Genomic DNA, 22,204 nt, shown 5'->3' on the forward strand with positions numbered 1-22,204 from the left:
GGAGCTGAAAAATTATGTCCACACAAAAACCTGAACATGGATATTTATAGCAGCTTTATTCATAATGGCCCAAACTTGGAAGCAACTGAGAAATCCTTCAGTAGGTGAAAGGATAAATTGTGATAGATCCAGACAATGAAATATTACTTGGTGTTCAAAAGAATTGAGCTATCAAGCCATGAAAAGACATGGAGGAATCTTACATGCATATTACTAAGTGCAAGAAGCCGGTCTGAAAGGGTTACATACTATATGATTTTAAGTATATGATATTCTGCAAAAGCCAAAACTATGGAGAAAATAAAAAAGATCAGTGGTTGCCAGGGGTTATGGGCGTGGGAGGGATGAACAGACCGAACACAGAGGATTTCTATGGCAGTGAAAAGACTAGTGTAATGCCATAATGGTGGATGCATGTCATTGTACATTTGTCCAAAGGCGCAGGATATGCAACACCAAGAGTGAACTTAATGTAAACTATGGATTTTGAGTGATAATGACGTTCAATGTAGACCTATAAATTATAACCAATGTACCACTCTGGTGGGGGATATTGATAATGAGGGGGTGGTTTTACATGTCTGGGGTGAGGAGGTATATGGCAAATCTCTGTACCTTCTGCTCAATTTTGCTGTGAACCTACAACTGCTCTATTTTTTTTAAAGCTATCATATGGTTAAAAAAAAAGAGGAACTAAGTACTTCCATAAATGTTCGATTATAGAATTCTTATTGATGAGATATCTTGTGACTTGAGTATATTTAGCAAACACTCATGAAGTCTAAAAGAAATCCTCTCCTGGACATTTTGTTTTTAATTCTTAGGTCAGATGTTGCCCTTTTGTATAATGATCGCTCTGTCCTTGAGAATCACCATGTGAGTGCAGCTTATCGACTTATGCAAGAAGAAGAAATGAATGTTTTGATAAACTTATCCAAAGATGACTGGAGGTGAGTTTCAAAGGAAGCCCAGAGGAAATTTAATTTCAGGAAAAAGTTAAATTATGTGATTTAAAGTGAAGAAAGTCAATCCCTCACTCATATTATAAAAATTCCCCTTGACTGGATGACTCTGAGAAGGATTAGTACCTAGAAGATGTTGTTCAGGAGCCAGGCTCTGCTGGTTGGAGTTGAGCTATTTTCCAGGCTAATTTCACATCTGTATACATCATAGCCAGTCCACAAGACTGCACACCACACAACACATACTTGAGGATACATAATGATGTACTCTCTGGAATGGAGCTCTGCTTAATTGTGGTCCTAACTAAATTCAGAATCTTAGTGTAATATGGATTCCTTCATATATTACTTTTCTATATGTGGAGTTTAGCTTTTTTAAAAAATAAAAAAAAATTCACTGTTTGAGGAAAAAAATTACAAATACAATATACTAAAATGACACAGATGCGGAGGGAAATCTTACCTGTTTCTCCAAGGCATCCATCTGCTTAAAAAGAAAAAAATCGTAGATCAGTGATACTTGTTGCCACATAGAAATAACAAGATGTACCCCTACAACTCAGCATAACTTTTCATTCTTCTTGATCCTTTGGTCATCATCAGGCCTTTCATTTAACTATAGGGCTGCCAGATATAGCAAATAAAAATAAGGGATGTCCAGTTAAGTATGAATTTCTGATAAACATAGAAATTTTTAGTGCAAATATGTCTGCTGATCCCTACTAGTCAATGAGACTTACTTATACTTAAAAAAAGAAAAGCCTTATCTTTAACAAAGATTTTGTTAGAAGTTAGTTAATGGGCTGAAAATTTTCCATTTAAATATCAAAGGTTTTTCCATTTTTCTTTAAATTGAGGTAAAAGAAAAGAAGTGCCTTGGGATCAAGAACTGCCTCAAAATAAATGAATGAGTAAATGAATAAATGGTTAATTCAAGATTTAAAACAAGCCCTAATTTTTGATGGTTACTTTTCCAAATCTTCAATCTTTCTGGTTTTTCAAGGCCATTTTTGAAGGTGTGTAAAAAATACCAGCTCACTTTTGCAACTATAGAAGCAGATCTAATGTGTGTGGAAGGAGGCACTTTGTTTTGGGAAACTGGTTCGGGTCTTTCATTTTATTCTGCAAGAAACAATAGCCCAGTTGGGTTTCCAGCTAAGAAGGCCAGCATCTAATTGTAAGAGGATCTTAAAGCTACCACGGCTGGGCTGTGTGGAGAATAGAAGAGCAAAAGTAGGCGTAGGGAGATAAGTTTGGAGGTATTTCTTGTGGTCCAAGAGATGATTATTTACATTTAGAGTATTAATTTAATTTTTCATCAGTGATTATTATTCCCAGAGGTAACATTTATATTATTAATTTTTACAGTTATTCCTGTGAATTAACCTTTTTCCTTCTCAAAGTTGATTCTGTTGCTATTTCAGTGTGATTTTTTTACTACTACATTTTTGTTCTTTAACACCTTTATTATTCTAATAATTTATTCCTGTAATATTTTATAAATTTCTGTACAGTAACTTCTCAGAATCATCCTAATTGAATATTTTTATAGAATTGTTTTAACAAATACTATAATATCATATAGATTGTAGAATTTAATAGATCCAACATTGTTTCTAAAAAGCTACAAAAGATACATTTGCTAGTATAAAGTTGATAACATGTTACAACAAGTTAAAATATGAATAGCTTTTTAGTGATTTGTAGGTTTTCTGTTTGCATATCTATTTATGTCTTAAAGTAACTTTAGTAACCATAAATGCAATAATTTAAAAATTTTGGTAAGGAAGATTCATAAATAAAGTAACATTTCCCTTGTGCACTATTTTGCCTAGCTTATTGATACACTATTTGTTGATTATTGATAATATCTAGCATTTACTAATCACTTATTTACGAAGTACAATGTACTAAATTTTATAGATTTCATAAAACTTTTGTCTCATTTTTCCTTAGTTAAAATAAGTGTTTTGGTTCAGTTGCTATTGTAATATGGGTCTCTTCATAATTCCAGAGAAAAAATGTAATTAAGAATAAGTTTAAGGGCGCCTGGGTGGCTAAGTCAGTTAAGTGTCTACCTTCCACTCAGGTCATGATCCCGGAGTCCTGGGGATCTGTGGAGCCCCTCATCAGGCTCCCTGCTCATCAGGGAATCTGCTTCTCCCTCTGCCTCTCACCCCTAACGTTCTCTCACATGTGCTCTCTCTTTCAAATAAATAAATAAAATCTTTAAAAAAATTTATTAACTATTTTTAGTTTCCATTCCTTTAATATTTGGGTAAAAGTGTTCTAAGCAAGCTATCCAATATCATCAATAGTAATCAGAATATTGATTTCTCACAATGCTCATCTAAAAATCCAGTTGAATTGAGCACCCATAATTTTCAGCAAGCATCTCTAATATGTGGTTGTTTTAAAAACAAATCATTCAATCCTACAAACTTTAGGTTAAAAATCTTTGACACGAGATTATAATTCACCTTATAAAGGTAAACACACACCTTTTATTTAGCTTCTATTGGCCATGCCACAGAATGAAAATAAAATACGATTTCCAGTGTGAGTGACCTTTTTATGTATCTGTACTGAGCAAGCAATTACTTGTAGAACATGCAAGGCTTTGCTGAAATAACCAATTTCGTACTTAGTGTGAGAATGTGTTATTCATGCAAAGGTTTTGTGATATGGTCAGTGTTTAGCTCAAATTAAAATTTGATTAAAATTTCAATAATACCAATAGGTCTGTCTACAATATATTGTAGAGTCCAGGGTCCCAAAAGCCGAAAAGAAGAATCCCCACTCACTTTAGCATCTTGGCTTCTCTAGGTTCTTAGAATAGAAAGAAGTGGTCCAAGTGTCAGCTTTAGGAGTGGGAACTCTTGGGGTTGAATCTTGCCTCTGCCATCTACCAGCTACCTGTGTGACTGGGCAAAACTCAATTTCCTCTGGTGTGAAATGATAATAGCTCCTCATATAAAAGCACCTAGCACACTGTTTGGACTAAATAGATCCTGAATACATAGTGGTGGTTTTAATAATAGCAAATACTGCATTTAAAATTATGTTTTTAAGTTGGTCAGGATCCTTTCAGATAGAAAAACAGTATTTAGGAATTATGAGTAGGGGAGGGTTGTGGGTGTGCGTGGGGGAAGCATCCAGTTCTTTAAGGGGTGACGTTAAACAACATCATTCACAGATCACTCTTCCGGCAACTTCCTAAAGCCGTAAGAGTTAAAGGGTGAAATAATGTCAATGTCTGTGAGCGCTTTTACGTTTAAAAAATAGCATCTTCCATGCTCATATCCATAAAGAAAAATAAAATTTAGTTAGTAATATTTAAGAAAATGTTTTACTTGAGAATCATCAAGGGCCAAATGAACCTTTCTTCTTTTGATGACTCCACAGGGATCTTCGGAACCTAGTGATTGAAATGGTTTTGTCTACAGACATGTCAGGTCACTTCCAGCAAATTAAAAATATAAGAAGCAGTTTGCAGCAGCCTGAAGGGTAGGTTATTTTCTTCCATCATGTTGAAGGTCCGTGGGCTTAGACTCAGAAAAGACTGTAATTGGTTACTCTGGTCTGATAATTTGAACGTGTCCTTGGTTTGACAGGATTGACAAAGCCAAAACTATGTCCCTGATCCTCCATGCGGCAGACATCAGCCACCCAGCCAAGTCCTGGCAACTGCACCACCGCTGGACCATGGCCCTGATGGAGGAGTTTTTCCTGCAGGTGCCTCCTTCACAAATGTGCAAATGTTTTCGGAAATAGTGACTATGCGTATTGACGTGCACCTTTTTAAATGCAGAATCCAGGACTTGTGACTTACTATTATCAACCGGCCACAACACATCCTTGGGACTTTAAGCAGAATTTATCAGTCTTTCAGATAAATGTATTTCATAATCCTATGTAGTATAGTATATGTTTTAAAGAGAGTCAAGTCTTGGATCTCAGATGCTACTCTTAGGAAAGAAAGAAACAAACAAATCAGCATTGCTGTCTGCTATTAAGAGGTAAAATGCTAGAGTAGAGAGAGCAAATATCGTTCATCATAAAATACGAAAGGGGAGGATATTCAGCACTGCTGTATACATCTTGTTGGTTAAAATTTAGTCACGTATGCTCAGTTGCAAGGAGGCTGAGAAATGTAGTTTTTTGCTGGGCGGACATGTGCCTAAGTAAAAACTAGATTGTTATATGAAAAAGCAAGCTTGGACATGGGGAATGGCCAGTGCTCTCTACCACAAGTATACTTTTTTTTTTTTTTTTTTAAATAGTATCCCTGTTCTATTTCTACTTCTACCTGAGGTACCACAATACAAATATGATGCTAACCACCCAGAGTTAGCATCAGTTCCCAAAGTTAAAGGCTCAGTTTTCCGTAAGAATGGCTTTACTTCAAGACGCCAACCTCAAGTGGGGCCCTGGGACACCAGCCCATCTGACCACTTGTTATAAATTCAGGGGTTCCCATGACCCTCCTCAGGTTTGACACTTTGTTGCAGTGACTCAAAGAACTCAAGAAAGCACTATACTTATGGTTATGGTTTAATTATAAAGAATACAATAAGGAATAGCCAATTGACATTTTACCTATTCTGAAGACATGAAGACTGAATATATTACTATATTTGGAAGACTCTGGTTTCTGTCTCCCATTGTCAATGATTATGGTTTCACTTTAAAAATAGCATTGCATAGTCCTAGAGAAACTTACTGAGTAGCATCTTCCAAATTTAAGTATTTTCATACTAAAAATAGTTTAAACATATTTTAATACATTGTGTGGTAAAAAACAAAAAAACACCACAAATGTTAAAACCTATCCAGTTCTACAGGGCAACTGTGTGCTATGGCCAAATAAAAATTATAATTTCATGTACTCAGCCAACTATTAACTAGAAAATGGTAAATCTAAAGAGAACTTAGAGATCTTTAAGAACACCTTTCTCATAGTAGAGATGAAAACAACAGAAATAAGAAAACAACCTGACTTTGTTCAGGTTAAGAAAAATTTTTTAAATATTTTAAATGATCCTGAAAACACAACTTTTGAAATTTTGTGAGATGCAGTTAAAGCAATGCTTAGAAGAAATTTTATTAGCTTTAAATGCTTATATTAGAAAAGAACAAAAGTATGTATCAATCATCTGTGTTTCCACCTAAATAAGCCAGAGTTAGGAAAATTAAACCTAGTTGATTGAATAAAGTAACAAATATAAAGTTGATTGAAGGAAGTAACAAATATAAAGCTGATTGAAGGAAGTAACAAATATAAAAGCAGAAATCAATGAAATAGGACAAACAATAGCAAAAATTAACAAAGAAAGCAGTTGGTTCTTTGAAAAAATAATAAAATTATTAGCAAGTTTAAAAAGAGAAAAAACCCACAAATTATAAATAAAAAAGAAGTTATCATTATGGACCCTACACATAGTAAAAGGATAAGGAATATTATGCACAATTTATGCCAATACATTTGACAATTTAGAAGAAATGTCAAATTCTTTGAAAGATATAAATTACCAAAACAAACACAAGAAAAAAATTGTAATTTGTATATCCATGTATTTATTTTTAAACATTGAATTTGTAATTTAAACTCTTTCCATGAAGAAATATTCAGGCTTAGATGGTTTCAATTCTTAATTCTCATTTCAGTTCTCAATTCTCATTTCAGTTCTCAATTCAGTTGAGAGATGGTGAGTTCTCTCAAGCTTTTCAGAAAGAAATAATGCCAGTTTTAACACAGAGTGAGAGGGAAAATTATCAGTATAACCCTGACAAAACCTGACAAAGATTTTGCAAGTAAAGAAAATTACATACCCATATCTGTCATGAACCTAGTTGGAAAATTCCTTTAAATGTTAGCAAATCCAATCCAGCGATATAGTAAAAGAGTACATTTTATGACCTGAGTTGATTTAATATTAAAAAATCATTTAAAGTAATTTACTATACTAAGAGAAAAAAGAATCCTACTATCATGTCAATAGATGCAGAAAAGGCATTTGACAAAATTCAAAAGAAACTAATTACAAAAACCTTCTGCAAACTAGAAATAGGGGACCTCTCTCAACATGGTAAAGAGTGTCAATAGCTTTCATAATACTTCCTGGTGAAATATTGAACACTTTCATGCTAAGTTCAAGATATCTGCTCTTACCACTTCTTTTCAACATGGCATTTGAAGCTCTAGCCATTAAAATAAATAGACGAAAATAAAGTATAGATTGGATAGAAATAAAAAGAACTGTCTTTATTTGCAGAAACATGAGCTTCTACAAAGAAAATTTTAAGGAATCTCTAAAAAGCTACTAGAACGGATGAATAAGTTTAACAGAGTTGTAGGATCAATTGTAGTTCTGTATGCTGGCAACAAACAACTTGGAAATAAAAATTTCAATACAATATAATTTATAATAGCATAAAAATAAAAAGTATTTGAGAATATATTTAATTAAGTGCATATAAAACCTAAGCACTGAAAACCACAGGATATTGTTGAGAGAAGATTTTTAAAGACCTATCCATGTAGATTGAAAGGTATACCACATTAATGGATTAACATGTTAAGATGTCAATTCTTCCAAAATTGATTAATACACTTAACATAATCTTTATCAGAAATTGTAACAGACTTCTTTGTAGCAGTTGAAAGAGAGCTGATCCTAAAATCAACGTGGAAATGTAAGAATCTGAAAATGGCCAAAACAATTTTGAAAAAGACTGAGAAAGTTGGAGAATTTACACCTCCTTATCACATGACTTAGTAGAAAGCTAGAGTCATCAAGACAGTGTGTTATTAACATGGAGACAGGCAAGTAGACCAATAAAATAGAACAGTGAACCCATACTTATATGGTCATTTGATTTTCTACAAAAGCAACAAAACATTTCAATGGAGAAAGGAAAGTTTGTAAATAGCAAGGGAATGATACTTATTAAATATAGGGGAGAAAAGGAATCTTGTCCCTTATATAAATATTAACTCAGGATTGACCCCAGCCTTAATATAAAACATGACTCTAAAGGTTCTAGAGGAAAACTTAGGAGAATATGTCTCTAATTTTGGGGGTAGCCAAATATTTCTTAGAAAAGACACAAAAAGCACTGCCTAAAAAAAGAAAAAAAAATAGGCAAAGTGGACAAGAGCAAATTTTAAAGCTTCTTCTCTTCCAAAAATACCATGAAGGCAAGCCATAGAGTGAGAGAAAATATTTGTACTACAAATATCTGTCCAAGGGCTTGTTCACAGATTGCATAAGGAACTCCTACAAATCAGTAATTAAAAAAAAAATCAGACTAATTTGATCAGACACCTCATAAAAGAAAATACACAAATGGGTGATAAATACATACAAGTATTCTCATTCTCATTGCTTATCAAAGAATCGCACAGTAAAGCACAATGAGATACCTCTACATCCTCCCCATAAGAGCTAAAATTAAAAGGACTGAAAATATTAAGTGTTACTGAGGCTGTGGAGCAACTGGACTCCAGGTGCAAGTCCAGGCATCGCAGGTGGAAGTGTAAGTCATTACAACCCATCTGAAAACTACTGGTTGGCAATCACTAAAGAGAAACTTACCATTCCCTATGACCCAGCATGTCCACCCACAGGTGTATAACTCAGAAAAACTGGTGCTTATGCCCACCAAAAGTGGAGTAGTCATAACAGTATTACTTATGATAGTCTAATTTACATCAATACTAGAAATGGTATAGTCATACAATAGAATACCATGCAACAATAAAAAAAATGGACTAATAACACAAACAAGGATAAATCTCAAAAAAATACATACTGTATGATTCCATTTATATGAAGCTCCAAACTGGCAAAATTAATCTCTGGTGATTGAAATCTGAACAATGGGTGCCTATAGGAGGTGAGATTCACTGGAAAAAGTTAAGGGAATCTCTGGAGGTGGTGGAAACGTTTCATATATTAATTGACTGTTAATTACACAAATGTGTTCATAATTTATGTTTTTAAGATTTGTACGTAAGTTTTTCCTTGACTTAAAAAAGAATATATCAGAATAAAGGTGCTTCATCAATGACTTGAACTCTAAAAAAAAAAAAAAAACAGTGTTAAGAAAAGTCTCTAATAAATTCCAGAGACTTTTTTTTTTAATAGATTTTATTTATTTATTTGACAGAGAGAGACACAGCAAGAGAGGGAACACAAGCAGGGGGAGTGGGAGAGGGAGAAGCAGGCTTCCCGCTGAGCAGGGAGCCCGATGTGGGGCTCAATCCCAGGACCCTGGGATCATGACCTGAGCTGAAGGCAGACGCTTAGCGACTGAGCCACCCAGGCACCCCAAATTCCAGAGACTCTTGAAAATTACTCTTAGATATCTAAACAGTATCATGACTTGTATTACCCTATCTTGTATTGATTTCAAACCAAAGAATGACTTACAGAACCATGAGAATAATGAATTTAATGAAATTGAGTCCAGATGTTTTTGAAATTCACTATCTTCTTGAGTTTTCTAGAAAAGTGACGGATAGTAATAATGAAGCTTCCAGCACACAGTGATTTTTGACATCTGAAATCCAGGGTAGAGAGAAACTGTTCCGTAAGGCTATTTAGCAATTCTGTCATTCTCAGTGCCTGATAAACAGTGACTCAGATATCTAAATTGAGATTAATATGCATGCAATACAAAAGGTCAAGTCTTGGAATAGGTATAGCATCAATATTTGGAATGTTTTTATGATCTGCATTTTTCAGATTGTGTTAGAGTAAGAAAGTGTCAGGTTTTTGTTTTTGTTTTTGTTTTTTTTTGACAAGATTCTTGATGGGCAATGATAAGCATTTGTATCATCCCAGAATGTTCAGAAATGACAGTCTCTGCTTGAATGACTTTAAGATGAGATACTTACAGCTCAAAGGAGAGTAAAGCATACATGTTAATATGGACTATTATAAAATCAAATTGTCTCTGCTAGCATTCCCTCTTCTCTTCAACTATGAAATTCCTTTCAGATCATAATAAGTTGATTTAGGAATTGAGCTTTTAATAATGGAATCTTACATTTCTTAGTCTCTGGACTTTTAAAAGTAAGTGACTTTCAAATCCCCTTCAGAAAGATATATTGCAAAACAGGTGAAGGTCAAAACAAGCAAGTTTGTACTACCAACAAACGTGTTCACAAGCAAAACAAGTTTATCTTTATGAGACTTATGCTAACATATGACATTGATGCCAACAGCTAAAATGTTTCCATGCATTCAATTAACTAAATGAATCCCCCAGTACTCTTGTTCTTTGTCATATCCCATATTTTAGCCCTTTGGAGGTGTGTGTGTGCACATATAAATACACACATATACATATATGTGTACATATATACATATATGTACATACATATATATACATACGTGTGATTTTATGTTTCAGGAAAATCCTGAGGAATTTTGGGATGTGTTGACTTCTAAGTCACTTTCTTATTAATTTGTCTACTAAGTTTATTTTATCTAACAAAAGGGCTTAAATAGATATTAAGAATTTTTAAAACACAATGTATTTCTGGAAGACAAACCAAGATCGACCAAGATATCTGTACCATCCTTTAAAATTCATCAATGTTCCCCCAACTCTTGGTGTAGCTACTTTAAGCGTACCTTCTAAAGCCATGAGAAACTGTAGCCTGAGAAGATCAGAATTGTATCCAGATTTTGCAGCCTTGAGAAACTTATTTCTGTCTCTAGTAAGCAACCGATGATAAAGCAGGTCCTCATCTCCAAAGCATGTTTCACAGCACTATTGTGATATTCACCAATAGAGTTAATGTCCTCTCCTCGAGTGTTCCCACAGCTCAACACAGTTGCCTTTGCCCTATGACTATAATGTGTGGATTCGGAAGATGCTCCCTTCTTTACAACTATGAGTGATGAGACAGACATCAGAGATGCAAGGACTGGCCAAGGAAAAAGCATTAGTACAGGAAGACAGGTTTTTGCTTTTTATTCTCTCTTTGAACAGACAGGTTGGCAAGATAATAAGAAGTTACTACCAATAAAGATTTGTTCATGCTTCATACTATATGAACCCAATAACTAAGTGAATTTTTCCCTTTTTCAACTAGTTGTTTTGTGACACACTAAAAAAAAATGACATTTATGTAAAATCTCCATTTACCAATACGTATTACCTTGTCAAACAAATAATTGGGAATGCAATTTTTTGGAGAGGGAAGGACAAAGTAATTATTTATTCTAAATTGTATATCATCAGGACCCTTATGTTCTTCAGCATTGCTAGAAGTAGTATAAAGTGTGTTATCTCAAAATAGATTTTATTTCCCACATTAATAAAAGTGTACTTAGTGCATTCCCAGCCAAGGATCTGGCATCACAAATTCAGACACAACCAAAGAAATATTCATCACTATAAAGAACCCTAGCTATGAGCCAGGATAATAACTTAAAATGTAAAAATCAAAGCTCATAGTTTTAAGAGGCATGCAAGTATTACACAAGGGGTACTAATGTTCTACAAAATATAACTCACAAAATACAATTATACCACATCATAAATTTTGCTGAAAGTGAATATGTTAGCTATAATAATCATTAAACTTTTAGACAGTTTTGGTGGCTTTCTAGAATTTAGAAGGACCATTTTTAGAAGGAAGGAAGATAATTAGGTGGCCTAAATCCCTTAAGTAGGTTGTGCCAAGAGGGCTAAACTATTGCTTCTTCCCCTTCTCCTCAGTTAAATTCCCCGATAGAACTAGTGGCCCCTCCAATTCATCCTTGGCCTTATAGTGGCCCCCAGGTCTATGGTCAGGAGCTTCCTGTATGTTTATTGGTGGTGTGGCTTCTGTAATTAAAACTTAGGTTTCAATGCAAAAGGTTTCTCAGGATTTCTATACTTCACCCTTTTCTATCTTCTTCAGTTCTTGAAAGCTATAGAAATTGCTTTGGCTTCGGATAAAATGCAAAAAACAAAAAATGTGCCAGTAAGTCACTGGATTTGACATCCAGTTGACAGCGATCAGAGCATCTCACACTGTTAAGAAAATATAAAAATAATGATTGGTCTTTGTTGTGGCCTTTCAGAGAAGAAACCTCAGCAACCTCCAGGGGAACTGAAGACAGGCAGGAGCCTGAGCACCACAGGCTGCCTGGTGTTTCCATGTTGCTGGGGTCACTTTCTCCCCTTCCCCACCTGCAGACTCATCCCCAAGAACAGATGCGGGGATCCAGGAACAGAATTGAATAGCCTTGATTAATTAATTGAGTTTGGTGCCTTAGGGCCCTATATTTTTGCTCCAACCAGTGTACAAATCAATGTACCAGAATATATGTATATTCGGTATTTTACTGATTTTTTTGAAAGTACATTTTTGGCCTCCCGAAGGCAGTGCCCTCAAATGAAAGTACATCCTCCAAGAAAAACTAGTTGACTTTTACAATGTCTGTTGCCTTGACCCCTGATTTCATCTTGATGGAAAGTAAATGTTCCCTATTCAGGGATATTATAAGGAAAATTACAAAGTTTGTCAAATTTATCCTCAGGGAATCCAACTTTCTCTTTACGTATCTTTCCCTCTCATTTAGTAGTAACCCCCGCCTTGTCCTATTTTGTTTATAGTGCCCTCAGAGTCTGGCTATAGGGCCCCCTACTAATCTTGCACTCATGGCCTTAATTCACCCTAAAGGATAACACTTTAAATATTTATAAATAAATTAAATAATTAATGTGCTTTAGCTTTCAATGTGCTTTAGCAGTGGAAATTTAATATCCCAATTCCATTGTGGAATACAAGAAGCAAACAGAATGTAAAGTTTCTCACTCCAAATATAGGAAGGTGGACCCTACATAAATCTGTCAAATGCCTAAGTCCTGTATGAAAATGTTGCCATCTAGCATTCTATAAAATTTAGCTCATGGAAGATAAATCATCACAGTGTCTTCTTCAGGCCCAAATTATCATTTTTAGATCAAAGAACTTCTGTTATATAGTATAAAAATATAGCTATTAAAATACCAGACAGCAGCCCCTGATCAATAAAACCAATCAGTCATATCCGCATAGGTCAGATAAGTATCTCCAATATCGCATTTCCCATGAAGTCCATGAGGAGCTTTATTTCTATTTTAACAATAACAATATTATTATTTATAGTTTAACATAAACAATGATATTATTCTTGTACCTTATTCTCAATATGCTAAAAATCAAATCCATGATAGTCTTCAAATCCAGCCCTCATTCATATTGTCTTACTTCTATTAGTGGTACCAAAGACTGCTCTTCATTCAGGTGTGAAGCCCAAGAGTCATCTTCAGTTCACTTCTTGTCATCCCCCACACTGCTGACAAATCAATCTTTCAAAAGTAGAACTCCTGTCGGTCAATCCCCTGCTAGAAAACAGGGTGTGTGTGGGGGGGAAGCCAATGCTTCTCCGCCACATGCTCAATTAAGTACCAATCCTTTTTCCTGTGGTTTAACACCATCCAAAATATGCATTAGACATCATAAATATCTCACAGTTCTGTTATCTTTGCTATTATTAAGTATGGTTCTTTTTTATTTATTTATTTATTTATTTATTTATTTATTTATTTGTCTTTTTTTTATTATGTTATGTTAATCACCATACATCACATCATTAGTTTTTGATGTAGTGTTCCATGATTCATTGTTTGCGTATAACACCCAGTGCTCCATGCAGGACATGCCCTCTTTAATACGCATCACCAGGCTAACCCATCCCCCAACCCCCCTCCCCTCTAGAACATATAATGTTCTATTAGCTTCAGTGTACCATAAAGTGATGCAACACTTCTGTACCGTACTCAGTGCTCATCATGGATAGTGTACTCTCAATCCTCTTTACCTGGAGGAAGTGTGGTTCTTATTTGCTAATATTAATGACTGTTTACCGAATACTAGTCTTCATGTAAATTACCTTAGATAGCCTCAGGATAATCCTACTAGGTAGATACTATGATATCTTTATTCCTAATATGAGTTAACCTCAATTACCAAGTGAGGTAACATGAGAATTCATTTCAGCAAAGGTTGTGATATGTCTAAAGTAACAGAGAGAACCAACTGAACAGCAGGGATCCAAGTGTGTATTTTATAGCTCCAAGGCTGATGGCACTAATAATTCCTTGCCCTGGATGTAAATATTAATTCCAAATGGAATGGGTGTCGTTATCCTCTAAGGAAGGAGCATGGCTGCTGAAGGAGGTCATGGAAATTCTGTGCCCCGTTTTCTCTAAGTCATGACAGTAAAATATACCCATTTGCAGCTACTTTGCCTACTTCTCTGGTGACCATATCTAGATTTTCCTCTAACAATTCTGATTTCAAACTTTCTGCTCCTTATAATCAGAGGCATGGTTTAGAGGAAGTGCACCAGGCAACATTGTCAATGAAAAATTGTAAAGCCCATAAAACATATTGACATGATTTTGTAAAGATCATGAGAAAAGGTGTTCAAGGTCGCCGAGTGAGTGGGAACTCGGAATTCCTCCAGTAGGCGGTCCATTGTTACCATTGTTACATGGACTCCACATCAAAGCAAAAGTGAAGGCCCTTCCCTTTTGTCTTCTGACTTCAGAACCTGACCGTGTGTCCTAAATTGTGGCCTTACACAAGGCCAGTGTAGTCCATGAAGATACACAACCGATAGCGTAGGAAAAAATAGAGTCCGAGGCATTCTTTCAAATAGCCAGAAAATTGAAGCGAAGAGAAGCAAGTAAAGTAGCTTCTCTTTCTTTTGTAAGCACATCCCCTTGAATGCAAAGGAAAGAACCTGTGTTTGATGTTTGATAAACCTTGTGAAGAGAACGTTTTGCCCAGAGCAGCCTTCATTTTAGGAGATGAAAATTGAATTAGTTCTTGTGGTGTTGAACCCAAACATAAATGGAATTCTTTAACATATGTGCTCAATTAACCTACCATAGATAAGATCAAATAATAAAAATCATTGACATTTCAATTTTCTGAGACTATATTAAAATAAAGTGATGCACACAGAAAGTAAAAATGTTGAAGATATTCTTCAATATTTGCTGTGGGAGATTCAATTAAAATTGAATTCAATTAAAATTCAATATTTGCTGTGGGAGAATCAATTAATAAGTGGAAAGATGTTTCAAAATGTTTATATACTTTTAATTTCAAAAAGCAGTACAATCATGAAGTCTTGATACTTGAAGATCTGTGTGATGTACTTGACATGGGGGAAAAAAGAGCATAAAAATCCACGAGCTTGAGTGTTAATTAAATGTGAAATAACACACAGAGATGACTATTTTATGGTAGCTGCTGAAAATTCCAAAGAGCAAAGGTTTGTCTCTTTATAGTAAAGGGGTTGTAATGCCAAAGCAGAGTCTCCACTTGCTGAAAATGCTCATTCTTTTTTCTTCAGCAACATATATGTCCTCAAAAGGGAGACTGAGTAAAGTTACATCAACTTGGACTATACCTTTGGTTTTATAAAAATTAAATAAATAAAAACACAGTGCCAATTAAAATAAAGATGTGGCTTTTTTTAGATTTTGTATCTAGACTGCTCATTATCTAAGTGTCTCCAACCCAAGTCTGTACTAATGAGCTTTCCTTTCACAGGGAGATAAAGAAGCTGAATTAGGACTTCCATTTTCCCCACTTTGTGATCGGAAGTCAACGATGGTGGCCCAGTCACAAATAGGTACTACTCAGGAATGGTGGTTATGGAGGGTGGGCGTGTGTGAGCCAGTTTTCAAATGGATAAACCATGTTGTTCAAAGGGGCAACATCCATGAAAACCTCACTTCATATTCATAATAAATTTGATCTTCAGACTGATGTATATGGTGCTGAATGATAAGAATTTTGGAAAAATTCTCACAAAATGAATTCAATCAGCAGTATTAGTAAATGTAATTGTTATTTGACTTGTAACCCCTTTACAAATAATGGACTTTCTTCTTGTGTAAGAGACAGCATTTTTTGTGTTTTGTTGCTGACGATTGTAATCTGTAATTCAATCCTTTGTATGTAGGACAATGTAATGAAAATATTAATATATCTGTGTTATCACTAAGTTTGCAATATATAATACAGTAGCTTATATTCCTTCAGAAAAAAAATTCTTTTGATATAAGTAGATAAGCCGGCAAGTTCAGCCCATTATTAAAACATATTGTTGCTATGCTGCATGGTCCAAATATTTGTAATGGTTATTCCCAGAGCCAGCATCTTTATTACTGCGCTGTAAGATTAATAAACATAAGGATTCCCGCCTAACCTCTCTAGCTGCTTCCGTACCAAGTCCTACAAAGCAGCAGTCAACTGTCAGAAAGCTTCTTGCTCTGACATTTGCCCCTTCCCATCCAAGTTCCAAAAGCTATTTTTCTAGTTACCATAACACAGGTGCCTACGATTGTTTAGCAGGTATGAATGTGACAGGGTAAGAACCTCCTCAGGCAACCTAGAAAGAAGGGAAGTTTCTGAGGCTTGTTGCCATAATATAAATTGCTATCCTGTTAGTGGAGGTGACACGTCATTTGCGAGGCTCCACATCCCAGGCATTTAAAACCACAGACAGAAAGGAAGTAGCACACGGGTAGCCAATTAACATTGCTTTGAGTCGAAGGCATCAATTAAAACACAAAACTATTGAAGTTTTCTTGAATTAAAATTTCACCTTAGGGCTGCATTTACATGTCCGGCTCTTGATTTCCGGGGGGCGTGATTTCAGGATTGTGAGATAGAGCCCCGAGCCCCGTGTGGGCTCCAGCCAGGTGTGGAGCCTGCTTGGGATTCTGTCTCTCCCTCTGCCCCTCCCCCACCCTCTCACCCTCTCTTAAAAAAAAAGGGACCCTAATGTATAATATTATTAATCCAGTTACTTGAAATGTGAATTATTTGTATCTGATGGATGGGATATTCTTCAAATGTGGATATTTCTGGGCACAGTAGCACTTAAAAAGCCTCCCTCCAGCTTCCTCTTATATTCGGACGGTCGTCCATAGCTCCCAGGTGTGAGGCCACAAGCACTTGATTTCCAGGGGCACACCTCTCCAGGGACTTTTAGTGTTGAAGTGTGTACAGAGTGCGCAATAGGTTGTCTCCTCCACCTAAACACCACGGGGGAAGGGCTCCCTAGAGGACAGTGCCCCCTCCTCTCTATGTGTCATTTTCTATCTTGATGAGTACTTTACATTTAAAGTTGTTATTCATCCTGACATCTCAAGGTGGTGGGAATAATGCTGTCTCCCAGAGATGTTACTGTTCTCTTCACTGATTTGACAGAACACGCCCACAGGCTGTGAACTAACGCTTTACATCCAGAGAATAATAAACAGCAATTTGAAATATTAACACACTGGCAGAAAGCTCTGACTGATACAGTAAGAGGGGGAAAAAGCGGTTGCCTTCCTGTGGCCTGAGAAAAAACTTCAATTATTTCGTTTCTTTGAAGCTTAGATATTATTTTTTGTTGATTAGTAATAAATTCGAAAAGCAAGTGGAGACCTTTCAGAAAAGTAATGATCCCTCTCACTGAGAGAGGAAATTATATTCACTCTGGTTAGATTTGAATTTATTGTTAACAAGAGTATAAAACTGAATATTAAATAGGAAAGCCAATATACATGAGTTATCAGGCTTAAAATTGGATCACTTCCACTACTTGGGAGATTATTTTATAGAGCTATTAAACTATCTCTAAAGATTATGTTATTAGAATTTTAAAAAAAAGATTATGTTATTAGATTAAAAATAATTGCACAGGGTAAGCTGAACCAGTGTTGTAGCTGATAATTACTATCAGGTGCGTCAGACTCTTCATTATTACAGATTTTAGAATTCAAGAAATTGTAATGTTTCAATTTATATATATATATATTTTTTGCTTTTGTAGGTTTCATTGATTTCATAGTAGAGCCAACATTTTCTCTTCTGACAGACTCAACAGAGAAAATTATTACTCCTCTTATAGAGGAAGCCTCAAAGACAGACACTTCTTCCTATGGGGCAAGCAGGTTTGATATTTTCTCCCTTTTTGCATCCTTTTTTATCTTTGTGTTGTTTAATAACCTTTTACTTAAGATTATCTTATTATCTCTTACCGCAGGGCGGGACGTTCTTAAAAGAATTATTAGGTAGTATTTCCACCTAGTGGCTAGGTGTGATATTGCATCTGCCTTTGAAATTCACTTGATGTCCAGGGCAAAGTGTATCTAATGAGTATAACACAAGAGTATTCAATACTCAGGAGAATGAAAATATCTGAATTTTCATGCAAATGCATATATTATGCCTTGGATATTAACATATCTAGTTGTGTCAGTTTGCTTACAAACAAACCAATTACAACCCACTTGTACATACCAATTACAACCCACTTGTACATCTGGGGAGAATCCTCTACCAAAAGAAGGCTTGTAGCTGATGTGGGTACAACAGATGTGTATAACATGTAACAGTAATACCCATTATATATACAATCACTTACAGTATTTCAAGCTGAACACTTTTCATCAATAAATTTGTTAAGGCATATTATTTAAAGCTTCCAGTTGAAACTAGTCATGCTTAAATTCTTGTCCATCTGAACACACAATTTTGCTAGTGGCACACCAACAAACTCTCTACGTGGGGCCCCAGTGAGGACACTGAGGAAATGTTCTACCTGAGAAAGATTCGGGGGAGCCCCCACTTAGGACTCCAGAATCGTGATGCCTCTTTATTGATGTTCACCAATGGACTCACTGCTAAGTCAGCTCACCTCAAGTTTCCACTGTTCTAATCAGGCCTAGCCACCCCATGATGCAAGAGTGCTCCAACCTGCTGCTCTGGGAGTCCTTGACCGACCCAGGGACTTCCAGCCAGAGTCCCGGCCCTCTTCCTGAGAGGAGAAAAGGAGGGACGTGAGCAGCCCGGACGCACCCTCCAAACTGGGCCTGAGCACTTGCCTTTCTGGGTCAGCGTTTGGTTTTGTAAAGTGTTTCAGGCTTTGCTCCCTCATTTCATATCTTGACCTTTGTGTTTTTTGGGCTTTTTTTTTTTTTCATTGTGACTATTAGTTTCAGCACCTTTCTTGTGTTCACAGCGTTGATTTGTTTAGACGATCAAATATGAAAGGCACCGTGAACGACGGAACCTATTCCCCAGACTACTCCCTGACAAGCGTAGACCTACAGAGCTTCAAAAACAACCTGGTGGACATCATCCAGCAGAACAAAGAGAGGTGGAAAGAGTTAGCTGCACAAGGTAGAGTTGTTTATGAAGCCTAACTGCCACCTCCTTCTTTCTTAACTCCTCTAGGGTTTTGGCTTTCTTTCCCCACCCCCCCTAGATTTCTTCTTTGATGAAATACACAAGCCTTTGGTGGTATCTGAATTTGGCCAACTTTTGATTATCGCTAACAAAGTTGGTTTATCTGGTAGAAATTCTGCTCTGCTTATGTCACATGGGCTGCAAAAGTCTGTGTCCGTGGGTGGCAGTGACCTGAACATGAAGGAGGGGACGATAAAATGGTGACAAAACTTTACGTGGCAGAGTGACCTCCTGTTCATTTCTAGAAGTGCTTTGGAGCCTGTGTTTTAGGCTTTGCAAGTGGCTTTTGTGTTGCATTAGGAATGTAACACCCTGTGTCAGAGATTTGGGTGTGTTTTTTTCAATGTTCCTAAGTTATTTCTTTTGGTGACCGGTCTGCTCACGCGTTGGAAAAAAATAATTTGTAATCAGCCATTAAAGGAAACAATTGGGAAGCTAGCTTCAGCTATTTCTGATATGTTTTCTGATTCAAATAAATGAGTCGATTTGGTTTACAAGGTATGTGAATTAGTATCAGTCATTATCTTTTGTGCAGGAAATTAGCTTCCTAATTCCAAATCTGGCCCCTGCCCCCCGTCACACTCCCGTCCATAGCCCTGTGTCTCTCCCGTGCTCTACTCCCTGCACAGAGGTCTCTGGCAAGTTCTTGAAATACCCCAGAGCCTTTGCAATGACTGTTTCTTCAGCCAGAGATTCTCCTCACAGCTCTCTGCAAGGCCAATTCCTCCTTGCCTGGGAAGTCTGTTGCTTAACTTTAATTTGAAAAACAGCACTTAATTAACTCACTTAATTTAATTTTCACATGGACCTTTTAAGGTATATACTATTGTTATTCTCATTTATGTAAGAAAACCGAGGCAGAAGACACTTATGTGACTTTGCCCCAAATCCCATAACTAGTAAGTGAAGGAGCTAGAATTGACTCTTTCTCTCCAAATGCAGTGCTCGAAAGCCTTATGGTAGGTAGCCGCACAAGGAGGCCCTCCTTGACCACTACAAGTAACGTCCTCCGTCCTGTCTTTCCCGATGAGGGCCCAGTCTAGTGCCTTCGATGTGGTATCACTAGTCCATAATCAATGATATTTACTTATTCCTTTTTTCTGTTTTCCACATGGGTAGCCTATGGTCCATAAAAGTTAGGACATGGTCTGTTGTGTTTTCCAGTATATCCTCAGCTCCTACCACAGTGTTGAGCATATAAGAGGCACTCAGTAAATATTTGTTTAATGAAATAACTACTTAGTGAGTCACATTATTTCCTCCACCTCTGCTATTAGAAATAAAAGAAATACCATTCTCATGTCTTCATCTGACTCTGTAACTCACATTTTCCCATAAGTCTGATCTTAGTTGAAAAGAAATCTGTTCCCAGGCTTTGGTAGCTCCATACAGCCATGACGAGGGCCACGTCCTATAGTCACACGCCCCCCTCCCCCCCACTCAGAATGGCCCTGTGCTTAATTAAATCCTCTACTATCATCATCTCGAAATTCTTAAAAATTTTTGAGCCAGGGGCCTCATTTTTATTTTGCATGGGGCCCTGCAATTATGTAGCTAGTCCTGGCCATTACAGAGGGCCTTTGTAATACATTATTGTCACTCGATAAAGAACATAACACAACACAAGACCCAGATGGCAATACTGAAATATTGTCAAACCCATCTAACTGGAGACTTCAGATGCCTGGAATTACCCTTCTCTAGGGACAAATTATACTCAAGATATTGACCCTGAAGCACTATAAGACATAAATCCCTAACCCATAAGCTCTTTGAAAACAGGAACAATATGTATCTTATTGTCATCATTTTCTCAGAGCTAACATGTCCCTGGCAGTGTAGGTGCTTTAAAATTATTTAATGAGTATAGTTTTGAATGAATGAATGAATGAATGAATACTTAAACTCCACTTTGAATGTATTTATTCAGAAAGGAAAACAAATAAACATATATATTTTCAGCGATGGAAGGCAGAGAAGAGGCAAGCAAGACCTGGGATCCCTCCTGTGTGCCAGGCATTTTACATGGATTATCCAATTTCCTCCTGCAACAACCTTCCTAACTAGAAATGATGACCCTCGTTTTATACACATGTATAAAGGATCACACAGCTTCTAAACACTAGAGTCAAAACTATTCTGATTCTTTACCCAACATTTTTCCCACTGCACACTAGCACCTCCTATTATACTCTTTCAAAAATTTTTGAAAAAAATTGAGTTGAAGTATTCATCGTCAATGAACCCAAAAATCCAATTGACCAAAACACTCTCTCTTCCAAGAAAGTTTTAACTAAAATAAACAACAATAAACCGCAAACATCAACCTATCACCTGGAACCTATTTGTCATAAACTGGTGAAAGAAAACTGTCAGAATTGGCTTAGGGACTAAAAGTGCTCCCTTCCTAATAAACTTTCTGGCACTGTGCTCTTCTGAAGATTTTGTTGCACAGGGACAGTAAACTTTAGCTGCATATAAAATTCTCAATGTGCGTTTCTGGAATTGAGGAATAATATCTGAGTCCTATCACTGGAAAAGATAGAACCAAGGTTTGAATACAGACAGCCGGTTTTAGCAAATTAAAACCACAGATCATTTTGATAGTATCATTTCCAAGGGGTAGTTGTGTAGAGTACACACATTTTAAGTAAAGCAACTACTGCCAAATTTATTTTATTTATAACATTGCATGTTTGGTTTCTATTTCCAATGCAGTGGTGAACTAGATAAACTTAAAGAAATATCTCATGGTAAAAACAACTAAAAATGTGGGGCGGAATATTGCTAACAAGAAATTGACAGAGACAGTGCTTCTAGAACTATCTCCCTGTCTCCTTGCTTGTAACAAATATTAAAAAGCATGTTGCTTTCAACAAAAAAAGAAGAAAGAAAGAAAGAAAGAAAGAAAGAAAGAAAGAAAGAAAGAAAG

General features: G+C 36.2%; 1 protein-coding gene across 6 annotated transcripts in view; it reads left to right on the forward strand.

The window, feature by feature from the left end:
* PDE1A (phosphodiesterase 1A) overlaps nt 1-22,204 on the forward strand; it is a 321,855-nt gene that overhangs the window by 274,753 nt on the left and 24,898 nt on the right. For all 6 annotated transcript variants that reach the window (XM_032406893.1, XM_032406903.1, XM_032406875.1 and 3 more), the window contains 6 exons: nt 825-950; nt 4,368-4,469; nt 4,577-4,697; nt 15,577-15,658; nt 17,855-17,975; nt 19,046-19,206. In XM_032406893.1, the coding sequence (XP_032262784.1) occupies nt 825-950; nt 4,368-4,469; nt 4,577-4,697; nt 15,577-15,658; nt 17,855-17,975; nt 19,046-19,206 (713 nt within the window). The remainder of the gene's footprint in view (nt 1-824; nt 951-4,367; nt 4,470-4,576; nt 4,698-15,576; nt 15,659-17,854; nt 17,976-19,045; nt 19,207-22,204) is intronic.

Source organism: Phoca vitulina, unplaced genomic scaffold (genome assembly GCF_004348235.1).
Source record: "Phoca vitulina isolate PV1807 unplaced genomic scaffold, GSC_HSeal_1.0 scaffold1, whole genome shotgun sequence".
Taxonomy (NCBI): domain Eukaryota; kingdom Metazoa; phylum Chordata; class Mammalia; order Carnivora; family Phocidae; genus Phoca; species Phoca vitulina.